The 27,700-nt window shown below is 39.8% G+C and overlaps 1 protein-coding gene across 2 annotated transcripts in view; it reads right to left on the reverse strand.

The window, feature by feature from the left end:
* Positions 1-27,700, reverse strand: part of MCC (MCC regulator of WNT signaling pathway) — a 215,324-nt gene that overhangs the window by 57,732 nt on the left and 129,892 nt on the right. For both annotated transcript variants that reach the window (XM_069880563.1, XM_069880564.1), the window contains 2 exons: positions 14,389-14,502; positions 7,420-7,562 (listed from right to left, as the gene is read on the reverse strand). In XM_069880563.1, the coding sequence (XP_069736664.1) occupies positions 7,420-7,562; positions 14,389-14,502 (257 nt within the window). The remainder of the gene's footprint in view (positions 1-7,419; positions 7,563-14,388; positions 14,503-27,700) is intronic.

The raw sequence follows: 27,700 nt of genomic DNA on the forward strand, positions 1-27,700 counted from the left end.
GAAAATCACCAGCTTCCCCAGCTGTAGAGCCCCTCTGATAAGTAAGCAGTTATCATTTTGTTGAATACTAAATCATATGTAGAGATTAATTTTGCTGCAGAATCAGTAGAAAAGCGTTAGAATGGAACTGCCTTGATTTGGAGACAATAAGAAATAGCAAAGAGGTATGTGGGGATCAGCATCTGGGAGAGGAACCTGTAACATTAAGTCTGTTGTGTGTATGCTACATGGTGATTAGTGTTTAGTGCAGAAATATCACAGGATTTAGCCTGGAGGCGTGTCTGGATTTACGATGCAAAATAGCAGACAGGATGGTGCCTGCACAGAGGGAACAATGACAGAAGGAAAGTCTCCTCTCAGAGAAGCAGAGGCGACAACTTATGAACTAGCCCAACTCAAAAAAGGAATTTCATCTTGCTCGCCAAGCAGGGATTCCCAAAGCCATGCTTTTCCTCCCCTTACATTTGCTTCAGAGCGAAGAAAGTCTGACTTTATCAGAAGCACTTGGTGATTATTACTAAACAAAAATGCAGGTCAGCTGGTTAAAACAGAGATTTAGATCAAAGAAAGGTCTTTAGGGTACCACGCAATACATGAAAGTGTGAGAACTAAATAATGAATAGCCGGAATTAAAACAGTGTAATGAAGACACATAAGCATGAGTTAATGTTCCATGAACTCATTTATTATTAGACACAGCACAAGCCAACAGTAATTAGCATTAGACAAAAGCAATTACCAACCACTCAAGCAGTTGCATTTTTTTAACTGAAGGTAATTCATTTTTTCATTTATGAAACAATTAATCCTACATTTTGAAAATCTGAATTACCTCTAGCAATAGACAAGAGGCAGTATTGATCAGAGCACAACGCCACACACAATAGCAATTTCTCACCACTCTTCTTTTGGCTCTTCTTGTATAGATTTTCTGTTTAAAATCCAACACAACTTCATCCGAGCTACCACTAGTGCTTTTTTTTTCCAGTTTAAGCACCCTCAGTATCTTGGGGCAGCTGAAAAGTATGTCACTTGGCAGGACTCACACCCTTCCAACAGCTCAAGCCAGAAGTCATTTTATGAATGAGCTAACGGTTCTAAGATCTGACCAGAAAGACCAGAAATCCATTTCTGGTAAAGCAACAAGGTCTATCGGTCTAGTCTCACAGGAGTCAGACTGAGGTCAAAAAGCACAAAGGGGAATTCAAGGAGAGTGATGTGTCACAAATATAAATTCTGCCCTATAACCAAAGTCAAGAGTAACAAAAGAGACCATTTGAGACTCTCCTTTTGCTAAAATAAGAGAAAAGTCCTCCAGAGCTAATGGAAACGCATAGTGCTCAACAGCTGATGATGTCTGGCAACTGAGCTCCTGTCACAGCCCTCAGAAGGTGGAAGCACTACAGCTTCATTTTTGCTGCCACCATCTAGGGACTAGCTGGGGAAAGCAGGGATTTTTTCCCAGTTAGCCCTGATCATTCCCAGTTGCTGGGATGCCATGGTGAGTTGGAGGCAATTAAGATCAGATCACACTGTTCTAAACACAGAGTGGCCTGCGGTCAACGTTGGATTGAAAAACCGTGTTTTACAGGTGCATCTGTACTTACCGCTTTCCTTATGTTCACGTGCAACCAAGAATCATAGAATCATAGAATCACAGAATCACCAGGTTGGAAGAGACCCACTGGATCATCGAGTCCAACCATTCCCATCAATCACTAAACCATGTCCCTCAGCACCTCGTCCACCCGTCCCTTAAACCCCTCCAGGGAAGGGGACTCAACCCCCTCCCTGGGCAGCCTCGGACAGGGACCAATCACCCTTTCCATGAAAAAATTTTTTGCAATGTCCAGCCTGAACCTCCCCTGGTGGAGCTTGAGGCCATTCCCTCTCATCCTGTCCCCTGTCACTTGGGAGAAGAGGCCACCAAACTGCTGCAGAGACACAGAAAAACTTAATCAAATAATAACCAAAACAGCACACGCTGAGCATCCTTTCACTCCGCGGATGAGTTCTGCCAGGACACTGGCAAAGTGCACATTCTCTTCAAGTCTGCAAACAGTGCGTGGTTGCACACTTCAGATGCCAGCAATTTTTCAACAATCATTTTACTTGAACAAGTTCTTTTAAAGCCATAAGACCCAAGGTAGACCCTCTTTTAAGACCCTCAGGTAGAAAATACTACAGGTGCGCTGCAACCCAGAGATTGACTGCTCCCTGTGTGCACACACTTGAGGTCCCTCTGAACTAGTTCACGTGCAAACACACTTGAGAGAACATGAGTACTTTTCACTGAAGGCAGCTGGGGCTGGAATCGTATGCTGAAGCTGATACCATCACACCCACAGAGCCATTTCAATTGAGTCCAAGCAGCTTCCACTTAGCTCATATTGAGACACTAGAAACAGACCTCCAGGACTGTGTTATTTTTTGCAAAGCCATAGTTTTTTCAGTTTCCTTCTTCCTCATTAACTACAACAGAACCTTCTTTCTGAATATATTGCAGATTAAAAGCCGTAAGTTTGAACAAATGGTTTTATAGCAACATACTACAAACTTCTTGACAACTGTTTCAAATAACCCTTAGCAGGCACTATTATTCAATAGAGTATATCTCTGTTTGATATTGTTAAAGTTGCTTATTATTTTCAGAGTTACACAGATGTACCCAAACAACCACTGGTTTAGAACTAGAAGCTATTTGATCTCTTCCTCTGTCCTTTTACTGAACCTCAGTTTGACATCCAAGATATAGACTGTCAGGCACAGGCTGAAGTTGTTTCTGCACAACTGAGCTACAGATGATTTTGCCAGCTAAAGACATGATAGAACAAAGAAGAGTTAAGTTTGAATGAATCTAAGGCAATACTCCAAACTTCTCAATTCAGGGAGTATTCACAGAATCATAGAATGGTTTGAGTTGGAAGGGACCTCAAAGATCATCCAGTTCCACCCCCCCTGCCATGCGCAGGGACACCTCCCACTGGATCAGGTGCCCAAGCCCCATCCAACCTGGCCTTGAACCCCTCCAGGGATGGGGCAGCCACAACTTCCCTGGGAAACCTGGGCCAGGGCCTCCCCACTCTTATGGTGAAGAAATTCCTCCTTATGTCTAGTCTAAATCTACCCCTCTCCAATTTAAAGCCATTCCCCGTAGTCCTATCACTCCATACTTTTGTAAACAGTCCCCCCCCCAGCTTTCTTGTAGCCCCCTCAGGTGCTGGAAGCTCACTCTAAGATCTCCTAGGAGCCTTCTCTTCTCCAGGCTGAACAACCCCAACTCTCTCAGCCTGTCCTCGTACGGGAGGTGCTCCAGCCCTCGGGTCATCCTTGTAGCCTCCTCTGGACCCGTTCCGACAGCTCCATTCTGTTCTTATGTTGAGGATTCCAGACCTGGACACAACACTCCAGATGAGGTCTCCCAAGAGAGGAACAGAGGGTCAGAATCCCCTCTCTCCCTGCTGGCCACGCTGCTTTGGATGCAGCCCAGGACACGGTTGGTTTCTGGGCTGTGAGCACACGTTGCCGGCTCATGTCGAGCTTCTCATTGACCAGCACCCCAAGTCCTTCTCTGCAGGGCAGCTCTCAATCACATCATCCTCCATCCTGAATTGAAACCATAGACGTCATTCCCTGTTAGGATGCTGTAGTGCAATTTGTAAACCCTTTCTGTGCTTCAGAGTTATCAAGTGTACCCTTCACGTCCAAGTGTCTACAGCATGACTCTACAATTGGGAAGATCCATTTGATTTCCTTTCCTCTCTTATAAATTGTACACATTTGGAGAGAAAATAGGAGTAGGCATACAACGTGTCAAAGGACAGAGAACCTTTGTAGTGCAAAAAAATTGTTTTCTACAAACTGAAACAGCAGAACTAGGGGTAAGACAGCCACTGGCATCCATTCCACGTGATAACAGGGATCCCAAGCTGTTCACTCCAAAGGAAGCTGAAAAAAATGTGCTCTGCACAATCATCATAGGTTCTTCTGCACAACAGTCTTGCAGAGTTTTACAAAAGCCTGTGACTTAAGTTTTACAATGAACTTACGCAAAATACTAGCCAACTCCTTTCACTCTCTCCTCAACAACGTAGACAAGTACAGTGAGATGTCACACAGTCATAATTTTCCAAGAAAAAGAAACAGAGCCAAGGTTTATGTCTCCAGATTGCTCAAATAAAAAATAAGGTATCCTCATTCTAGTCAACCACTTCTTCAGCATCTTTTTGCTCCCAAACTGCTACCTTCTTGAGCTGGCTGTGGGTAAATTCTGCACTGTGACATATGAAGAACTAGGCAAGCAAGAAGCTCATCTATCTGCACAGTATGAGCGTAGGCAACTCTCTTTTTAGCCTTAATATCAATTCAGTTACAGCTGTATTTCAGCTTTATTATTTTTTTTTTTTATCACGTGAGGTTGGGCTTCCAAACCAGCTGCGCTGGTTTGGAAGCCCAAACTCACGTGATAAAAAAAGCAGGGAGATGAGACAGTTGCAGATGAATTTTGGCTTCCTCCCACAACCATGGTGACCTCATTTTCCTTAGGAATGCTGGAAGAATGTAGTGCAAGAGCAGCAGCTAACTACAAGTGGCCACACACATGGAACTTGTGGTACCCAAGACAAGGCTAGCAAACCCAGAACAATCCTGGAAACTCCTAAAAATAGTCCCCTAAGATGATTGTTACTACAATCAGTGTATCAGGGACACCTGGGAAGAGGTACAGGCATCGAGACGTGAAAGAAGCTCTCTTCTAGGTTGGCTTTACTGAATCGCATGAGCAAAAGCCAGTACACTTCAAGCTGTGTAAAACCCCTGACATCACAAGGGGTAAGAAAACCAAACCAACAAAGAAAACCCAACCCCTCAAGTCCACAAAATCCCAGAGAAAAATTCTTGGAATGGCAAATATTAACTAGCTTCCACAGCCTGACAACACTCCTCAAACTGTTGCAGTAGCTTATTCTGATTTAAACACTTCCTTCTTACGTTCTGCCCTACTTTCAGAGGGTACAACTCACGTTCAAACAAAGAGCTTCAAATTTAAAGGTACAGCTTAAACAGGACAGTCAAACCCCCTTCACAAAACTCTGGTTTCTTCTAATTGTTTCCAGAGTGTTTTTTGCTTTTGAAAGGAACCATGAAGGATGTCATAAAGCAGCAGTACATCAAGCCTCATGTTAGCTTATTTTTACAACCTAAAAAGATACATGAAAATACTGAACAAGCTCTGTGTCAGCACTGGGGAGACATTTATCTGTTATGCAATAAATGTAAACTCAAGAAAATTGTTCCCAGACAGGCAGCCTAAATTTTGTGACAGCGCAAGTGAAGTCTCCACTCAGTATTACTTGCAGGTATCCAAAAGCCGAACCAAAACTAAATCCCTCCTCTGTTCTTGTTTAGAGGAAATGATAAATGCTGGGGCCCTAGCAGGGCTGTGCTTCCCAAACCCTTTCTCCCAGGACTGTTTTGTTCCAATTCTCAGGCTCGCAGTTCCCTTCGCCAAGGGTGGAGTGCTTTGAGTCACACCTGTCCTGGCAAGGACAGCAGTTACACCATCCCTGCTCCGTGGGGTGGAACAGCTTCCCAAAAGCGACACAAGCAGGTCTCAGAGAGGATTTACAAAGAAGTCACAGCAGGGAAGTATCAGTTTTTCTTCTTCCAACTGTCTTTACAAACTCCGCGGAATCCCTCCGATTCTACCCCTGTCATTTTTAGGAAGAATACTGCTCCTCTGCTCTTGACACCAAATTATTGGCCTGCCAAAGGAAACAAGCTGTTCTGATCACTGAAGGAAGTAAAAAATCCACTAACTTAAAAAAAATTAAATTTTTTGTTCTTTCTAATAAAACCAGAAAAAATAAAATCAGATCTGTCTGAGCAGAGCAAGCTCTGACATGAGAGGGGCATGGCACTGGTGTGGTGCCTTCTAAAGCTTTAGGTGGGGGAGAAAAACTGCACATCTCTTGAGAAGCAGCTCGCACTTCCCATCAAGCCTGGTACTTAGGTCTCACTCTGCTGTGCTTGCTGCAGCTGCCTTGTTTATGGGCACAGTTAAATACTCACAGTATCCACTTGATTCCAGTATTTCATAACCGAGACACTGCTTGGTATTTAGCTTGCCACGGGGACTTCAAACAGTTTTCATGGATTCTATGTAATATTTTTCTTAAATGTCACAGAGTTCTTCTGACATTCAAGAAAAAAAATATCAATGCAGCTGTCACGCTTCTCAGATTTTGCTTTTCAACCAGCCTTTTCAACTGGTAGAGCTTTACCAGAGAGCAGGGTGGGATGGGCAGACAGCATCTTGCTGAAAAGAAAGGTGACTTGAAACAAGATGAATGGCAAATTTGCCCGCAGAGCATGAACAAACAAGGGAGTCACAGGGAATTTTTAAGAGAAGTTTAGAAAATACCTGGAAAATTTCATTATGATCATAGTTACTTACGATGATCACAGAGATGGCAGTATTTATCTTCTTAAATAACATTAACACAAGTGATTCTATCACTGATTTTATAATGGTATATATGTGTGATGATATTTTCACTTATTTATGGTACACTAACCCTTACCCTTCTCGCATATAAATATTTTCTTGAAAAGTTAAGTGAGTAGTTGTAACAACATTGCCTTGTGCTTCCAGAAACATTTAGAAGGACGAACAAATGAAGCAGCTAACAGAGAAGAAGAACTGAAAATCTGCCACATGGGTACAGCACCATGTCAAAACTACCTATGAAAGTGTCAATCTTATTTGATGTTCTCCAGAAAATCCATAGATTCTGGTAGTTTAGTTGCATCCTCACAAGCTAAACTTTAACTAGCTCCTTCCTTGTTCTAGTCCAATGTTCTCTAGTTTGAAAATAATGTGTAAAAGCAAGTGTTTTCCTGTAGTCAAATGTAAAGTTTATTTTAACATAAGCTTTGCTGCTCCAAGGATTTGTACGATAGTGTTTTGTCACAAATACCAGCACTGGAATCCATTTGAGCCACATTTGTCACCAGGAGTGATTTGGCTTAGGTGGTTTACAGAATTGCTAGAAAATAAAGTTAAAAGCAGAGATTCAGGATGAGTGCTCCATCTTCCTTTATCCACCATTGCTATCACATAATCTGGTACCCTGACATGTATGTTATGCTTAGGAAATATTTAGATGGGATGGCGCAGGTCTTTGCAGTGCTTGTTAGGCTTTGCAAAGTGTGATTTTGCCAGAGAAAAATGCAGTACTTCTGAGCCTCAGGATGAAACTCTGCAGAACACGCACCTTAATTATGGGCAGCTACTCTGTGCCAGTCAGAACAATCCTAACTACCTTAAGGTTACCATCAAAACCTACGTTTATTGTGTAATTCACACCATGCTTTGCACCAGTCTTGCACTGGCCCAGAACCTCCACGAAGCTGCCGTACCTTATTGTTGTTCCCTGTAGCCGATCAATTTTCTTATTTAATTCAGCAATGATACTGTGCAGCTCGGTGATACGTTCCTCGTAGCGTAGTGTTGTTCGCTCCTGCACGTCTTCGTGCTCTCTCATCAGGTGGGACTGTTCACACTGAAGCAGAGAAGCAAGGAATGGAAAGGGTCTTATGAATAACTGCACAGAGATCTGATACAAGCCAATTAATGATCTTCTTACTCATCAAACCTATTCTGCCTTAGCAAGAGAAAAGGACCAATGCAAAATACTGACAGGTACAAACAGGTACATAATTAGGAGATTTTAGGAACTGAAACACTATGCAGTGTTCTTTTATCATTATTTTTTTCTATAGGGCAGAAGTTGCCCTTCCTGCTTGAACAAAAAATGTCACTTGCAACTCGAAATAGCTATAAATGTTGCATCTTTGAGTCTCTGAGATTTGTGACACATCATGAACCTCCAAGGATCCTCCCAACACAGTCTAAATTACAACAAGTACTAAGGCAGAAACCACATTATTATATAGAAAAGTAACCACATTTTGAGGTTATGACTTCTTCTCTAGTATGAGTATTTGTTTTTATTAGCTTTTAAATATAACATAGCATATTTTTTATTATTTTAACCCTCTACAACAAAGTGCTTAATATTCGAATAATACATGACTGCTTGTTTTTTTAAACACATCACAAAATCCTCCTTTTTCTTCCCAACAGAATTTTAAATCCAGCTTCTCTGCCTTACTCCTCACGTCAGCAAACACTCTGCTTCAATTAGAGCAAACAATTACAATCTACGGCAATTACAATCCAACAGTGCATGCTGATTGAAGTTATGCTTGGTAGTGGCTGGAAAAAACAAGATTTCTAAATTTTTGCTTCTGAACCCCTGCAGGAAACAGCCAAACCTCCTTGCAGCCACAGAGGGACAGAAGGAAATTCACAAGCCAACTGACAGTATAAAAACCACTCCTTAAATGAAGACGTGCAACGTAAGATCCGAGTAGCATTTCTAAAGGCTACAATTTATAGTAATGCACAAGGTCCTCCAACATTGCAGCATCAAAACTTATTTTTCCAAATCAAATAAACACTTAATACAGAGGTAACTCCCCCAACCCTTTGTTTCACAAATATGAAAATTATACCCAAACTAGCAGGTAAGCCAGAATTTTCATAGTTTACTTGTATATGTTTTGGTTTCTGACATTCACAGCTTGAGAACATCGCCTACACAACAAAGGCTGCCTGAAAACGAATGTTTGCATTGAACTTAAACAATATTTTTCTTTTAAATTTTAAATAACATTTATTTCTATATTTTTAAGTTCCAGGAATATGCACCACAGACTACAACAAAATCGTTTCTTACTCCAGCTGGAATCAAAAGCACTTTCATCTTCACTAAGACAAACAGACCATGTCTTCACACTGAAGAGGTGACCAAAAGGCCACATTTTAGAAGACTGACAACGTTCACCTGCCTTTTAAGACTTAATGTTGGCAACTGACATGGTTATACATGTGTATTGTAAGGACTCTTTACCGTAGGGTCACTCCACAATTTATCTGTTGTGTTTCCACTTCTTAATATTGCATCTGGTGGAAGAACTACCACAGCTTTCACAGTGCAGAAATAACAGAGATAAAGTGTTTAACAAAGGTTTAGAACAGATTCAAGTGCAATAAAGAGTTGCTTATTCTGCCTTTCTAAGCCTAAACTTCCTCTGACACACATTGATACCCACAAATGCTACCTAAGCATTATCCAGACCAATCAATTATGTGCACTGTTTCTTTTTCCTTTTAAACGAAAAGGATGTCTCGGATAGAGTGAGTAATAATTATTTTCTGTCAATAAATAAAAGCCTATCACAACAACTTTTGTCTTTCTAAGCTGTGCACTGAAAAGTAGAATTTGTTTATCTTGACTGAAGATATATGGATTCCTGCTAATGGACCTCAGCTGCATTATCAGACTTACTTTCTGTTTTCTCCAGCCATTTCTCAGTCACTATTTTTCAGGATAACCATCATTTAGTGACAGACATACTTCGTGAACCACCAGTACTCTGTCAATATAAACCAACAGCTTCCCCTTTGATTTTTTAAAAGACCTCTTGGATTATTTCATGCAAAAGTAACTGGAAAACACAGAAAGGAAACCTCTGTGAAAGACAGAACATGATGCTAAGGAGGGCTGCTGTGCCTTGGAGGTGGGTACCAAGTTACATCTCATAAGTTCTGGTCAGCCATGACAAGTCTCAACTAAAAAAGGCAAAAGCATCCAAATAATGGAAACACATTTAAGTATGAATCCCAAAAATGCAGCAATGGAAAATTCTTCTGGTTATACAGGATTGTTCCTTATTATGGCACATTCATCTCGAAGCTTACCATGCAAAAGAAACAAATGCATGTTTTACCTATTGCTAGAGTTTTTTCTGGGATACTGAACCTGTTCATCGTCCTTTCATTTCTGTGTCCTTTGAGTCTCAGAACAATAATGACCCGTCAGTTCCTACTTCTTTCCAAGGTGTACATGTTCACCTCTTGCAATTTTTTTTGTATGTCAGTCACACAAACTTTTTAAGATAAATATCTTACATCTTCCTCATCCCTCTTCCCACCATTAATATTTAAGTCCTGATTAAAACCATAGAGAGCTCTAATTCTTTGAGAAAGCAAACAGGAATAACCCACTGAGTGGCTGCAAAAGTGAGCAATTGTTGAGGTCTACAGAGAAGTTTCTAGCACAGTTCTTAATGTAAGTGACCCTTGGCTGTTTTTTTGTATAGACTAAAAAAGGTTAATTCAATCACAGTATAAATTAACAATGCCTGGAAACAGCTTTGTCTGACCTGGATGCCAGGAACAACCACAAGAGCAAGAAGAGTATGAGCAAGAAGGATGGTAACAGAAAATATTTCAACCCAAGCACATTGTCTCAATGCATGATTCTACTACCTATTAATACACAAATTCTTCGTCCAAGAAACACTAGCAAGTCAAACCTTTATGTTAAAATTGCAGTGTTCAGTCAGACAACAAAAAAGAACCACCAGCAGCAGGGCTTGGTAAGAGATCCCCCAGTGCCTCAGGCCCTGCAGAGACAACTGCTGGCTATGGCATTGTTCACCAAAAATACAAGTCATCACTTGAGTGAGCCACAGTGATAAACCTGTCTAACAGGCTCACAGGAGCTAAGAGTCTTTGCTCAACTAAAACAGTATTTTAATTTAAAAGGAGTGGCAGATTTTAAACTGGTAATTCATTAACCTAATTTTAAGCATATGCACAAGTCCATCATGCCAAATCCTCAACCATGAAAACATGCATTGTCAGACTTAATTGTCTGGTGGTATATTCTGTGTATACTTGATGTGCGAGAACACTAGTACCTAAGACTAACCCATGTGAGGTAAGGACTTCACAAAACAAAACCAGACATTTCGATGTTCATCTGAACACCACATATGTCTGTTTCAAGTTACCTTGTTAAATGAGAAACTCAAGCCTTTGTGTGAAGTTCACATGACCTTTATATGCCTTCAGTGTGTTGCTTTTATTCGTATATTGAAATTCTGTCATCCCTCTCTATATTCTGAATAATCGAGAGGATAGTAAATAATTAACTGCTGGAGTAATGGGACCTATTGCTGCGTGTTAAACAATTCAGAATGATGCAGTATGGCCTTTGTTACTCTTTGTCTAAAGCTATTATAAAATTCCAAAATTACAAGGACTAAGCACAAAGAATGAGAAAGCAGGACAACTTTACAAAAGAAGACGAAACAATAAGAAAGAGGTAGTAAGTGAATTGTCTGTTCTCGTTGCATTTGCTGAAACGTTCAGCATGTTATTAAAGCCTATGCTCCATCATAGAAGTGCAGAACTCCACGTCACAGGATGTAGGAAATGCCAAGAATGCAGATGGATTAGAAAGAAGATTAGATAAGTCCACAGGGAGCAGGACTATAGAGAACTATGAAGTGTGATGTGGCCTCCTGCTCGCAGATGTTGGCAGAAAGGTGAGGAACTATGAAGGAGAATAACTCTCTGTATGTGTTTCTTATGCTTTCCCTTCAGACTTGCTCTATTTATCATTATCAAAGCCAGGATATGGTGCCAGGCAGAGCTAGTAGAAAGCACTATTTTTCTTTTCATAACCACAGAAAGATTTTTGGAAGAAGACATTAGTTGTGGTTGACCAGTACTTTAGAGCAAATTTTGTTCAAGACCCCACTCCATGGCAAATTGTGCACCGATACGAACACAGAGTCAAGGAGATCTGATGTCTTACCGAAATAATAGAACGGTGTAGGCAAATGCTGTAGCAGGTCTCCATATACTGCAGCTTTGGAAATGAGCATGATACAACAACTAGTAATCAATTACATTGTCTTAAAATATTTTAAGCACAGGCTTTCCAAATATCTCTCTTCATCATCTGTTATCTGTTACTCAATCTGTGGTTCCCCGGATCACCTCTGCTCTGCAAACTAATCCTTTCTTCTAAAGTGTCACACATGCCTCATGAAATGACAGGAAAGATAGTACCAAAAAATGTATTTTAACAGCTATTTGTTCCAGAGGTCATTTACCACGCCAACTGAAATGAAATTATAGGAATGAAATTGATAGAAATGAAATGATAGGAATAAAATTGATAGGAATGGTTGGACTCGATGATCCGGTGGGTCTCTTCCAACCTGGTTATTCTATGATTCTATGATGATTCTACGATTCTATGAAACGCACGCTGCCTTTGTAAGTACAGTCCAGATGCAGACCAGAGATTTCATACTGCCCCGCTATCATCTGAATATGGTTACAAAGAACCTCAAACACCTCTTATTTAATTTATGCCCTCTGAACCTCTGATTCACATTAGTGAGGAAGAAATACATTAAACAGAGGTTGTAGAGGAAAAAATGGTACGATATGATACATGACATGAATTTGGATGATTCCCTGTGGACTGGAAGGGGAAGTTCAAAAAAACTCTGTTAAGTGGAGCATCTACTTGGAAGTGACACAGTTAGAAAAAGAAGAAAGATTGTATATTATTTAATATAACCCCCTAAAAATTCCTATCTCCTTGGGGGCTTTTGTAAGAAAAAAAATTGAATAAACCTAAAGCATTAAAACTTTATAGAAATTACTCATGAAAAAGTAATTTTTTGAAAGGATGCAAGTTTTCAGATAGTCTGACTTTGTCTTATTTACAGTTTGGGTAGAAGCTGTCGCTGCACTTGTGTTCACAAGCACGCAGCCCAAGACCATGTGAAAACCCTCAGCATTACAAATTGAGGACTGCACATGCATAATTGGTAACCCATCAAAGAAAACACCAAACAACCCTGTGCTAGCAGAGCACGTGTTAACCGAGATTAAGGACTGATCCTCAATCCCAGTCACCATCAGTGGGGATCTGTTACTGCATGGGAGCACCTACAAGGCACTCTTCATTGGCTGAGTGATGATATACGTAATTTTAAACAAAGATGTGGAAGTAAGACTGAAACACCCACAAAAACCTATGGTCAGCACAAGATGCTGCAGAATTATAAAAAAACCCAAAGTCAGTGTATAAATATGCAGAATGATGTCTACCATTTAGATACAGTGGATCTACGTGATGATTTAATAGCTGTCAAATGCAGCCTCATACATCAAAGTGAACTGTCTCAGAGTATAGCAGAAATTAGAAAAGGCACTCAGGATTACAGCTGGTAAATGAAGTTAACTCCCAGTGTTCCTCTGGCTCACATATATAGGGGAATTGAACTACAAAAGGGTTAATCTCTGGATGTTGCATTGATGGTCTGTAATAAGAGTAACATTTATAATCCCAACAACCTTAAAGGTTGCTGGAAAAACATCAGAGAATGTGGTCAAGGACCTAAACATGGCTGGAAGGTTGAACTAAGTGCCTTAAAATCGAGACTGCTTTAGCATTTCTACATTTGGCTTTAGTTTAAAAAATGCAGTGAATACTGAAGACTCTAAATTAGCAAAATCACCGAATGGCAGAAACTGAAGAGGACCTCTGGAGGTCATTCATCCAAATCCTTACCCAAGTCAAGGAGGGTCACCTAAAGCAGGATGCCCAAGACTAGGTCCCAGTGCCTTGAGAACTTCCAGGGCTGGAGATTCCACAGCTTCTCTGAGCAACAAACGAGATACTATACAGGACAACACGCTCTGACTGTCTCTATGCAAGTATAAAGCACTACGTATTCTTGAATTAGTTTTGAAATGCAAAGTAGTTATAGAAGGTATTTATCAGAATGACAGTATCTGAAATCAAAGGTTTTGTTTATAGAAGAGGGAAAGATTAAGAAAAATAGTTCCAATTTTCCCTGTTTGCATTTGCCTTTCTACATGTATCTTGATGACCTGAAAAGATGACTTTTTCTTTAAAAGCTGTGACAGCATTAGAGTTCAGACCTTCTTCTTATTTAATCCCTTGGCTTTCCACTGGCTGTGCTTTCCACAACAGATATATACAAACTGGCTTACTACAAGCTAGACTGAGACCACATATCACTTCTCACATACCAATATAGTACTGCCAACTGGCAACAGCTTTTGATCAGTGCTAATTTGTGCTGTGTTTGAATCTGACCCAGGAGTGGAAGACCCTGCCTTCAGTTACCTAACTCACTGAGAGTATGATGCAATTTTTATATTCCGAAATATTTCAAAGCAGTTGCTGTTTATATTGGCTTCAAAGCAAAACTAATCTAATACTTCTTCGGTATTTTTTAGAAGAATGTCATCAGCACATAAAACTTAAACCCCACAGCAACTACGTTTCTTGTAGTCTTAAAATTCTTTTCACTTGTGACATTGTTCAGATATTTTAACCTCTCCCAGCACACTGTACTCCTCTCTGAAGAACAAGGACAACACAAGCCAAAGATCACCTTTGGAATCTTGGAACTATTGCTCACCTGTGCTTTTGCCAATTTCTTTTCCAACAGGTCACGCTCTCTTTCTGTTTGTTGCAGACGTTTATTAAGCTCCACTATGTCTCCCTTTAAGGAAGCCAGGGCTGCTAAATGAAGCTAAAAGACAAAAGGAAGGAAACAAATTAATCAATCACAAGCCACGTAGCAGCAGCATCTTGAAAGAAGATACAGTATTATACAGCAGCTGTATCATCTGTGGATTTCTGCGGCAGTTAATAGGAACTGTGCTGTAACAAAAGCCTAGAAGAAATCCACATACTATGAAGTACTTTTTACTTGGAATTCTCTTCAGACAGCCCTCGCATTCCTTTACCAGAAAACATATTATAAGGATATATACAGTAATGTATAATTCAGCTGTAGATTACTTCTAACATTAGCTTAATAGGAAGTAGTTTTAGTCTTGCAGTGTATCATGTTTTGATGCCTTCAGACATATAGAGGTTATCCCTTTGGTAAAGGGAATAACTCCACGCATAGGATTTGGTTTTATTTCGCAACGCAAGCTCACTCCACTTCAAGCTCCTGCTCTGTCGCTGCTGTTCTCTGCGGTCCCACGTCAGTGTGTTTCAGTGATTCTAATCTACTGAAGCCAAGCACGCAGAACCTGAACTGTTTTTCTTTATGCAGTAGATCCTCTTGATAAAAGATATATTACACCTTCAGCTAATGGCATGTGGAAATATCTAGCAGACTAGGATAACTAACATTACTTAAATTACATTAGCTACACAACTTAGAAATGAAGAACAGCTCTTAAAAGAATCCTATACTTGCAACTCATTCATTTTTCCTGTCTTTAAGGATCCCATTCGTTGTTACACCAGAGGCATCAGCTCAGTATCGACAACCACTACTGAAGTGTCCAGGAGTAAAACTAGTCGCTAATACGAAGTCTTTCTTTGTGGTAGTAACAAAACAACTCCAGATTATACTGGTTGAGAAAACACAAGCCACCTTTCACACCAGACCAAGTAACACCTCAAAGCCCGCTCAGCTGCCAGGATTCCAAGTGAAACACAAACCCTGTTTCTAGTTCTTCGGCCGGTTTCAGTCCTTCACTCTGATGTTTTATTGGGCAGGTCACGTCTAAGTTATTTTTCTTATTCCGTTTCCAGTAAATCTGCTAATGAGTCCTATTTTGACATCAGTTTTACCTTTACAGTACTGGACACCAGCAAAACCATAGTTGTTCTCCAAAACTGACATGTGAAAGTATCTGCACGACAGCAGAGGGACTAGATCATTTGGCAACAGCTCCTTCACATACAGTGTTCCCATTGCTACAGAAAAGGCCACCTCAAGCTTCAAAATGGAAAACATGATTTCATGAAGGTTTTTAGACGTGAATTCTGAAGCTCTCGACATTCTTATTTGTGGGTTCAGTCAAAACCATTTTTATTCTGTCAGCTACAAAAATGTCCTGCATCCGTGCAGTTATTAATTTCAGTACAAATACACACATATACAATTTTATGTTGCAGTAGGTTTAAGGTGAGGCAGTCTTACTTTTCAAGTGAAAGAACAGTAATTCAGGCCAGCTACAGGCATAAGCAAAACAGCTCCTTTAAAGTATGTATGCTGAAATCTCTTAATAAACCCAGAAACACCCTGAATTATCTTTAATTACTCTTGGCCTCCAGCAGAAGGCTCTCCTTCCTGCCACAAGAAACTATGCACAGGTTTTACAGTGTGGACAAAGAAGAACTAGCTTGATTGATTGTATCAATCTGTTCATAATTGACTTTAATTTTCAGGAAAGCCGGTGAATTTACAAGACACTGTTTCACCACCTTCCCTTAACAGAGGGGAAGTATAGCAATGAAGCTCACCAGTTTGTCCATTAGACCTTGCATCCATCACCACAGCTTTCAAATAATATATGCCATAATGGCTACTATTCTCTAAATTGAATAAAACAATGCTACATAGTGAAGTAAGTATCATTCCCTTTCGTACACTATAATTAAATGATCACCAGCTGTGGTTTTAATTAAACATCAGATCGATAAAGTCCATACGCATGCTGCTGCAATATAAAAAGACACCATTAATTTAGGAATATCAATGAAAACCAACTTGTTCCACAAACAGTGGAACTAACGAGGCAGACTTCCTATGGATTTGTCTTTGTCCTTTTCCCACAGTGCAGTCAGCTCAGCTCTTCTTCACATTCCCTCGCACACCCCAAACTGGGTAAGAAGAGCATGAATTGTGTCTAGTTTTGCAGCAACACTGCTGCCTGGCAGCTCCTGTCGAACAGTGGTAACCAGAGCGAGGTTTATCAGCCACCACATTCAATACAGGGTCTCTCTTCTCCAAGTAACCAAAGGATTTCTTACTAATTACAAGGAAAGTTTGTTGCGTCTTTTACTACCCAAAACTATGCCTTCCTTTCATAGATTGGACCAGTCCAGTTTCCAAGCAGTAATGAAAATAATAACAAAAAAGGAAGTTACTGAAAGGCTAGACTGGACAACAGAAACTTATCATACACAGAAGAGAGCTGTTTGGGATATTCTTTGGTTCCACGTATGTACCTAGTGCACACAGCAGAAGATCATAGGCATGGGTTATCCAGCTACTACCGCAATACACCATAAGGTTAATACAGTCGGTGTAGCCGTATATTCTTGGCAGAGCCATGCTTTCCTCGCCAATTCCTTAAAAAAGTGTATGAAGTTTTGCTGCATCTTCACTTAAGGTGTGTTTCCACAGACCATGCTTCCCAGTGTGTTTGTAAAGCACACAGCAGGGTGGGAACTGGAAAGAGGATCTTTGGATGTTGCCGTAACACAAACAAGAAAACATCTGACCGAAGAGTTACAGTCAACAAAAACATTGCAGGGGAAAAAAGCTCACATTTAGAAATCAAATTTAATAATCAAAACTATTAATGTTGGAAAAATTCCATTTAAAAATCTCAGTTGGACGGAAGAAAGTCAGTCACAGTTTTAACTCTGCAGCATTAAATCACTAGAGGATATGACAAACGAGAGAGAAGAATGGAAGTTGCCATATGGCATACAGTTTTTTTTTATCTCCCCTGTCCTGCTTTTGGCTGAGATAGAGTTAATTTTCTTTCTGGCAGCTGGTGTTGTGCTATGTTTTGGGTTTGGGATGAAAATAATGTTGATAACACATGGATGTTTGTAGTTGTTGCCAAGCGGTCAAGGACTGGAAGCTTCTTCTACTGGCCTGTCAGCAAGGAGATGGGCGGCACACAGGAACCTGGGGAGGGACAGAGCAGGGACAGTTGATCCAAACTGTCCAACAGGATATTCCATACCATATAATGTTATGCTTAGCATATAAACTAGGTGACGCGTCAGGGGCCAGTGATCGCTGCTTAGCGTCAGGCTGGGCACCAGACATTGTATAGTAAGAAATTGCACTGTGCATCACTTGTTTTGTATAATACGTTGTTGTTGTGACTGTTATTATTACCTCTCCTTTTTACTGTCCTAATAAAACTGTCCTTATCCCAGCCCATGAGTTCCACTCTTTGAAATTCTTCTTCCCATCCCGCTGTGGACGCAGTTCAGGCTAAGTGGGTGTTGTTTATGTGCCAACTGGTGTTAAACCACAACCTTCCCTCAGCAAACAGTGATACACGAGGTAGTGTCAATGCTGCTAACATTCATAACAGAATTTTATAGTTCAAGGTGCGGTGCCTCTTAATGACACAAGATGATAAAACAGATCAAAAACTCAGTGGTTTGTGAACACTAACACAGGCACCACAAAGATTCTGTTTGTACAACGTATTGGTCTGAACCTTCAAGCAACAGTTCCCACAGAGAAATACTTCATACAGAGAAAAGAGTTTGTTGACAAAGCCTGTATTGTTCATAAACTTTATAATGATTCAATAGAGCTACTACTGAACTCCACCAGGATAAAAAAAACCCACTATGTGATGCTGCTGCACCCAAACTGAAACATATGCACCACATTTTAAACCCAACACTACCCTGCCAGGTGTTTATGTATCAAATATATAACGATCATTATTTATTATTATGTATTAAGTATAAAATAATTACAACTATTATATATTATTTGTATAAAATAACAAACGGTGCATAGCATGATGTCTTTAAAATGCAAACCACTGTACCGCAATGTTTTGAAAGACACAATAATCAGAAAAAATAAGCAAAAGCTTAGGAAAAGTGACTTCCTGATCTCTCTTCCAGGCTCTTTTAGGACTGCAGTCTCTTCCCCGTTACATGTGCTTCTACAAACCGTAGACAAGGTTTTGTGATGTATTGTTTGCACAGTGCTTTAAACACTGCTTTTGGTGCTCGGCTTTGTGAAATATTCTATGCAGGTTCAATTAAAAACAATATTTGCTGGAAGTCCAGTTTTTCAAGCACTTTCTGGGGAAAAGAATACAAAAGTGCATGGGATAATAATATGGACTGAATGCCAAGAAAGCAGGAGACTATTGATATGTCTGTGGTACATGTCATTGGAATTATTCTGATCCCATGAATGAAACAAGAGAAAGGTGCAAAGGGCAATGAAGGAGGGTGCTGAAAAAAATGCTTCATTAGGTTAAAGGACTGGAAAGCAGTACAATTACCCCTATACTCAGCATTTTCCCCAGCCATTGCGAACTGTGGTTCTCAACACTTATGTCTGATCCACATTTTTCTCCCTCAGCCTGAAACCAGGCTAATTAAACCATATTGCTAAGAACAGTTGTTCTCCCTGCATATGTTTGCTATTTTCAACAGAGGAATCACAAAAAGGACCTAAGCACATCTTTCTCTGTGAAATAAAGGAACGAATCTTATCTTTTTCCTTGTTTCCTGCCTCCCTTGGCTACAGCACATCAGCTTGGGAACAGATGTTCAGAAACGTAACCTCTGACACAACAAGTGAGCCATAACAGCAACGAGATCATGGTAAAGAGACACCAACCCACATAAGAACACAGCAGCCAAACACCAAATGACCTGTTTAGTTGTTCTGTATGTGTCCTTTGTGACTGTCCAATGAATCCCTACCGTGGAAAATGGCTCAGAGGAGATGAGCCAGGTAGATGCGCCCATGAAGCTCGGGGAAGAGCAGCCTGGGACCAACCACCGCTGCTGCAAAGCAGCTGATTGATCTCAACACCAAGTGGACCTGAGGGTGGCCTTTGTTGTAGATAAACAGCTACCAACAGCCAGTTGTGATCAGCTGGTGGTAGAATCATAGAATCATAGAATAACCAGGTTGGAAGACACCCACCGGATCATCGAGCCCAACCATTCAAGCATCAGTTAAAAGCATGTGAATGTCTCCGCAGGCTGACACGGACGAGGTGTACGTGTAGCTCGGCACAACACGGCACATATGACCAGAAAACTAGAATAATTTCAGAGAGCAATGGGCATGAGCTGGCTTCTACCCACGGATGCCTTCCAAGCGTGACTGGGGATGCCCAGTATTGTGACAGTTAGTGTATTACAGGGACCAGTAATGGGAATCACACTGGTATGGCCTCAAGCTCCGCCAGGGGAGGTTTAGGCTGGACATTAGGAAAAAATTCTTCACAGAAAGGGTCATTGGGCACTGGCAGAGGCTGCCCAGGGAGGGGGTTGAGTCCCCTTCCCTGGAGGGGTTTAAGGCACGGGTGGATGAGGTGCTGAGGGACATGGGTTAGTGATTGATGGGAATGGTTGGACTCAATGATCTGGTGGGTCTCTTCCAACCTGGTGATTCTATGATTCTATGGTATCATGATTGAACTGTGTACTGCAGTTGCTATATTCCACTACATGTAGCTTAAATTTGTATTGTGTTTTCAGTATGTTTTGCATCACTGTGCTAAATCAGATATCCTGCGTAACATCAACTGTCTTCCGATATGTAAGTCTGATGTTAAACATGACACACTCCCTGGTCCGGGTCTGGTCAGACACTGGTCAGAGAGCCCTGGGCTCCAACATCCTCTCTTCTCTTTTGTTTTCCATCTGCATTTCACCAAGTTTAGTGCAAACAGTCCACAATATGGACATTTTCTCTGTATTGCTGCTATTTATTTTAACAACTAGCAGTATACACAGAGACATCTGATCAAATATTCAGAACTCTGCCTCATCTATGAAAACCTCCCCAGTTTTTTTGTTATCAAATTACACTGGACAATGCCCTGGACTTGAAAACCCAAGCTGCTTTGTAAGATGAGAGATGGTAGGTGCGAAGGGCAGTATGGAAAATACAGTTAGAATTCCAGCTAAAACTGCAGAAAGGGCAGAACAGCAAACATCTATTCATTTTATGACACCCTTTGTATTCAAAGGAAAGAGGGTAATATGGCTAAAACCTACAACTGCTGACAAGGAAACATAGAGGTTGGTAATATAAATTTATAATGAAAAACATACTTTAAGACACAGAACGAAAAAGAAACCAACCTTGCCTGGATTTTGACTTCAAGAATCTTAGGGCTGTGGTTGTGCTGTGCATTGCTAGATTCCATTAATTGCAGTAGAGAAGATATAAGGCTTGGCCCAGGAAAAGCCTAGACCCTTACCTGCTGAGATCAATGAGAACCTGTCATGCCAACACATGGCAGACACACTTAAGACATGTAATAAAGGTACAAGAAGAAAAACTTACACACACACACACAAAAAAAAAATAAATTATAGCACAGGTTCACACAACCAGGAAGCATCGTAAAGTTTTTTTCAAAACAAAGGAAATTCTAGGCAAAACTTAAAATTTCTAAGAGAGGAGTTAAATATACGAAACTTGTGTTACAGGCATTTGTTGTACAGAAGAACTCAAAGGCACTGTCATGTTTATGTCTTATCAGAAGCACAGATCAGCACTACCTGCAAATAATACACATTTAAAGTAATTGTTATCGAAATGGGTAGCTACTCTCAACCATTTTTCTTCTCAGTCCTACACAATTTCATGCCACCTTTTCCTGGCCATGCTCCATAAAAGGTGCATTTTTACGGTCCAAGTGATGAAATAAATGTAATCAAAGTCCATTTCTGTAAATGCCCTGACAAGATGAAGAGGACAAACTCTAAAGAGCAACCATCTCCCAGAAGCAGCGACAGGACTGCTCGACATGCCCTAGACAATTTCAGTTGTATGATCTCTAGAGCGTAGCCCTGAAATACCACAGTCAACAGCCCTTTAAGTAATTACCTAAGGCAAAGTCAAAATGACTAAAAAAGCAGTGCTGCTGAATTGTTGGATGTGCCTGCAAACATAGCCTGAAATTATAGATTCAAAACAACTATTATCTGCTAATAAACCCCCTACAAATCTTTAGAAGGACATACAAAATGGACATTTTGTGACTATGCTGCTGAAGCAATTATTGTCATGTTAGACATTAGGTAGTTACTTCATATGCTTGTGCAATACTAAACAAATAATGTGCCAACACAAGCCAGGGAGGAGCCACCCAAATTCTAGAAAAACAAAGACCAAATGTTTGTAAGACATACTTCGTATTAATTTGAAAAATCTGCAGAAGATGTGTTCAGCCTGTCTGCATTATTTATAAACATTTTGAACTACTTTTTATTTTAAAATGGAAATTAACATTTGCAGGCAATTGTGAATATTTCAAACCATTTCTTATAACAAAGAAAACCCTCCCTCTTTAATTACAGTAAAACATTTTTGATATAGGAAATACTCTATAGGATTGTTCAAAAAATGTCACGGAATAGGAAATCTAATACTGGATGAGTTTTATAACTTTTTTTCTTTTTTTTAAAGGGTGTAATCATGGAAAAGATGCTCCTTTAAAAAATAATATGATAATTCATATTTGATGAGTGGAGTACAGTGCTAATTTGTACTTCTCATTGTGCCTGAGGACTAGATTAATGACTATATTTCTATTACAATAAAGGGTTACATCTCCATGATAGGAAAACCAAAAATGAGACCTAAAAATAACCAAAAGAGAGAAACATCTGGAAGAGGAACCTGTTGACTTTTCAACTCCCAGTAAGGTAGCAAATTTAAAAGTAACGCAGGGGTTGCAAACGTGGTGGCAAGGAGACCACAGTCAGGACAAAATACTGTCTTCATGTCAATTCAGTCTCCAGACATCACCTGCCACTACAGCTTTTCTTTAAATACAGATAAAAAATTGACATTAATAGACCATTATGGGCTAGGGAGGACTTAACATGTCCACATTAAGCAGGATTTGATCCCACTTGAGTGAACTTAGCATTCCTACTCTTCTTACAATTGCTCTCAATATAATTTAAATAAGGGAAATTAACTCTGTTTATATCACTGAATTGATGGAAAGAAGAAACAGACCTACTTTATTCTGTCTCCCCTTCTGCTCAACACAACTGGAGAAAAAGAACTGAGACAGCAGCAGAACAGCGAGGTTCAGTACAGGTCCCTATCCCTTGTAAATCCCAGGATGCCAGAAAATGTTCCTTTCCAGGTTGCAAAGACCAGTGCTGAGGGGATAGACATTCTTTTCTCCCTTCAGGAAAGAGAGGACGAACCCCAAGAATGCAACTCACTCAGTCCTCTGCATTTAGCATTAAGTAGTGGATAAAACATCACAGACAGAGTGTGAGCCCATCCACAAGGATTTGTTTTCCACCATTTTCTTATACTGCCTTAACTTGCTTCTTCAATTTCACTGTCTTCTGAGACTTCAAAACAGAGATTGCCATTCAAGAATCACTCAAAAATTAGACAGTACTCATTCAGCTAATTTAATAATAATATTAAAAAGCATCTCATGGTTCTTGTGTTCTTGTCAAAACTTCTCAGCCAGAAAATTATTTCTCATTTCCAAAGACTCTGGACTAGCAACAAAGCTGTATTTACAGCGATAAAAGGATCTTTGTCACTGGCACGACCCACGATATGCTGTCACCATAAACTTAGAGAAACAAAGTATTTGTACTGCCAGGTCAAATCAATGATCCACCACATCCAGCACTGTTTCCACCTCAAGCCAAAATCTGATGCTTCAGCAAGGAAGAAAATAAAAAAGTGGAAGAAGACACCTCTCCCCACAGTCTAACAGATAAACCCCTAGAATGTACTTGTCCAATGGTTTGAAATTCATAGAAAGAAAATATCTTCCCAGCTTCCCTTAGTCAGCTCATGCTCCTAAGTGCTTTATTAGAACACCCATCATGTAGCTTCCAAAGCTGCAGATCTAAAACAACTTTTAAAAGAAGCTAAACAACTTTGGAGCCCCTAGTTATGGCAGCAAAGTTCCCTGGATGAACATATGGTTGCTTAATAACATACATTCAGTTCAGTTCAGTTCTTAACTACTTCATCATTTCAAGGTTAGCTGCATCTCTGAGACCTTCATAATCCCTTCCTGCTTCTTTAACCTCAGGCCACCAGGCATTCCGTCTTCACAGGACTTCTGATTATCACTCCTGACAGGAAAAGGTTCTTCACTCAGAGGGTGGTGGAGCACTGGAACAGCTCCCCAGGGAAGCAGTCATGGTGCCAAACCTGACAATATTCAAGAAGCATTTGGATGACAATATTCAAAAGCATCTGGACATCGCCCTCAGACATGTGGTGTGAACGTTGGGGCTGTCCTATGCAGGGGCAGGAGTTGGCCTAGATGCTACTTGTGGGTCCTTTCCAACTCAGGACATTCTATGATTTTTGTGTTCTCAAGGATGAGTGGAGAACAAGTGGTGAATGAGTTGAGGTCTTCAGTGACTTCCCTTACAAGAAAAACAGTGGGTTTAAAACATTATTTTCAGAAGGTAACATATGATAAATACACTTAAGTTGTATGTAGTTTACCAAGTATTGTCTAACTTGACGTTTCTGGCTGTAAATCTCAGACTCGGCCGTGCTACATTCCCAGGTCAGTGTCTCACTACTGTGGGTCAATTCTCAGCACAAGTGACTGCCCCTAGGTCATTCCTGCCGTTTCGAGCAGATCCCAGTTCTTTTTCCTCACAATCTTTACTGATCAGCCCACTCAAAACGGGTTGCACATTTTCCCCGAGGGGAATTAACTTCTTCAGACTTAATACAAATCCCTAGGCAGGAAAATTACCTAGGCTACCACAACTTCAATTCCTGCAGGAAACTCCCACAATTTCCCTCTAGCTAAAAAAAACATAAACTTTTGTAAAAGTTATGTTTGAGTATTTCACTCATAAGCAACATCCAGTGAATTTTGGCATTTCCAGACTTCTCAAGTCATGCCTTGCCACCTCTTTCTTATTACCGGGTCAATATACTAGGGAAAAGCTGGCTGATTTTACTGAAAGCTTTGCAAATGGATGGCAAACTGTGACAGAATCTGCATTTATGCCCTGTTGAGTTTTCTCACTGCACTGGATGTCATTACTGAAACCATAATTTTAATGAAATGCATAGGAAACAATCACTGTTGCAAAAACACAACTCTGGTAAGGCTCTGTGATGAATCAGCTTTAAAAATGAGTCTGCTACAAAGAAAAGGCTAGAAGAGAGTTTCTACAAATTATTACAGGAGTTTTGTTTGCAACAGAAAAAACTAAAGAAGGATACGTTTAGCTGGATTTTAGTACATCGGTAACTAACATTTGGGCTTTTTTTCACATTTAGATAAACAACTAACATAAATTCTTGTTAAAAGCATGTTAAATTTATAAAAGAAAAATCTCAAGCACAATTTATACATTCCAGCCTAACAAACTCTGTTCCTTCTTAAAACAGACCACAGATCTATACAGATAAGATCTTGCTGTCTATGGTATAACTCACTTGAAATACACCTCTTGTTGAAGAATTCTACTTAGGACATCTTCCTCTTTCAGGAAAAACATTAAAAAAGAAAAGATCTGCATTAGTGGAAACCACTAGCTTGTTTTCTGTGAGACAAAGCTGTGAGTCAGAGGACTGAAAAACTGCAAGTGCCTTCCATGTCCACATCTGGTGCTAACCACCTGAAAATATTCTGCAAAATTTCTGAATGATGCCTCAAACTCCTTCCTGATGTCAACTACTTTTAGAAGGAACCAGGCAGCACAGAGATCCACCATTCATTAACCAGACTTTTTGAAGGAGGTTCAATTGCACGTATGCGTTTTCCATTTTGAGTCACTATATGGCTTATATTTTAAGTAATGGAACCTCCAGTGCACAAACAACCGAAAAGGTCAAAATCAAACATCGATAAATGTTAATTATCTATGGCACTAGCACAGACAATTCTGCACAGCATATTTCACTATATTTACTGAAGGAGAATTGATGTAGATAGTTTGTATTTCAGTAACGCCTGGATATATTATTCAGTTCAGAAGAAATATTTTCTTTTATTGTGCACTGGACTAATAATCCAATATGGTAACTTTGTTTTTAGCATCAGGCATAGCATTTTGCTCACGCAGCCGCATGCTTTTTCAGCCATTTGTTTAGCAGGCTTCTCCAAACAGAAAAGCAAGTCGCTATAAAATTTGCACAGAATCGAGTGTCTGTAGCATGACAAAAACCACAGTAGAACATTTGAGTCAAATGGTGAAAGCAATTTGTAAAGATAGCATCAAACGTAATTCAAGAGTACGAGTAGCCAGCAACTACAAACCTGAGGTTAATCAAACTAAATGTCAGTCATGAATGTAATAGTTAGAATTCCTGCTCAGTTCCCAACTCTGTCTGCACAGCTCATGAGTGAGAAAAGGTGTCTGGTAAATCCTGGTACAAGATTAGCTCTTGCTTCTCATAACCCCTCCTCCCACAACGAGACCATTTTTGTTCTTTTGTATCATAAGTTCAGATGCAGGGACTTGACAGATGAGCTTAAGTTCTTCAAGTGAGGATGCCTCTATTCCCTTCTTCAATTTTCATTAAAAAAAATCCCTTGTTCATCAAGAAAAAAATATAAAAGTTTTCTTAAATGTAAAAAAAATTCCCGTAGATAGAAAAGCCATTTTCTAATCAGACTACTATGTATTTTGGTTAAAACGACTCATTTTATATCACATTTCCCCTGCAATTTCTCTGAAAAAGAACAGAAGTTAAGATTTAAATGTTTTTGAAGTGTCTACTGGACATTTAATCTTCACTGATATATTTACACACAGTCAAAATTTAATCACGTATTGAAATTACACACGTTTAGCAGAGTTGAAAGTTTTTTATAAAAATGAAAAATAAAAACGGCTCAAACATTTTGAGATTAATATATATAGTATTTCTACCGTTACGTTCCTGCCTCTACCAAGCCCAAGGCAGGTTCACTCTTGGACTCTGAATACCAAATTTGACCCCATATTCCACCCATGCAATCTTATTAAATAAACAGCAGTCACATGGATATTTATGAGTGCGGAGCATGGTTCCATGGAAAGTGCACATCCCATGAGATTGTCACTCTCCTTGAGTGTAATTTTCTTTGCTTTAAATCATCAAACAGTTACACAAAAAACATGACTAATTCTCTAAGGACGTCAAGACGGCACAGGAAGTTTCTTCTAAAGCTTTTAATAAAACACATTTTTGTGTTTATATCATACAAAAGCATGCCCACATATGCAGATATCTGAAAGAAAATCAGGGGTCATGACAAGACAAAATTTATAATTTAAAGGCATTGTGCATATCACACAACCCACTTAATACTTCAAAATGTCCGCATGCTTCTTACGACCACTTTTACTAACACACACAAAAACAGACCTGCTGTGAACATGGCTCATAAAGAGCTTTCAGGCAGTAACAGGCACAGCCACAGCCATAAATCCGCATAAGGTTCAGGAAATAAATCTTTGTGCTCTCTGCTGCCCATCTAGGAACATTAATATTAAGAGGAACACAATGCTCTATCTCCTTATCTGTTTAAAGTAGGGCAAATATTTTACTCATGTTAATTGTCCTGACAGAAAAGGATCAACACTGCATTAATCCATTTAACACATGGCTTAGTTTTCGCTCCTGCACAAAACATGAGCCCAAACACTTGCTAAAGCTATTCTGTGTTAATTCTCCAAAAAGCATATTCCTAACTCATATAGCATTTTTGTTTGTAGCTTCATATAGAACGTCGCACATTACTTACATAATTTGATAAAATGAAAGTTTTCATATTCCATAGCTTCATCATTTGTGGAACTTGATACTTTACAATTCAAGTGAGGAGTTAAATAGCTGCATTCTTTTATTTTTTAATTTACATGCTCAAAAATAGTTTCTGTGAGCTCTAAAATCTTGATGTATTATGAAGTATTACATTTAACACAATTTTAATGATCATAGAATCATAGAATCATAGAATAACCAGGTTGGAAGAGACCCACCGGATCATCGAGTCCAACCATTCCTA

The sequence above is a fragment of the Phaenicophaeus curvirostris genome, chromosome Z (assembly GCF_032191515.1).
Source record: "Phaenicophaeus curvirostris isolate KB17595 chromosome Z, BPBGC_Pcur_1.0, whole genome shotgun sequence".
Taxonomy (NCBI): Eukaryota; Metazoa; Chordata; class Aves; order Cuculiformes; family Cuculidae; genus Phaenicophaeus; species Phaenicophaeus curvirostris.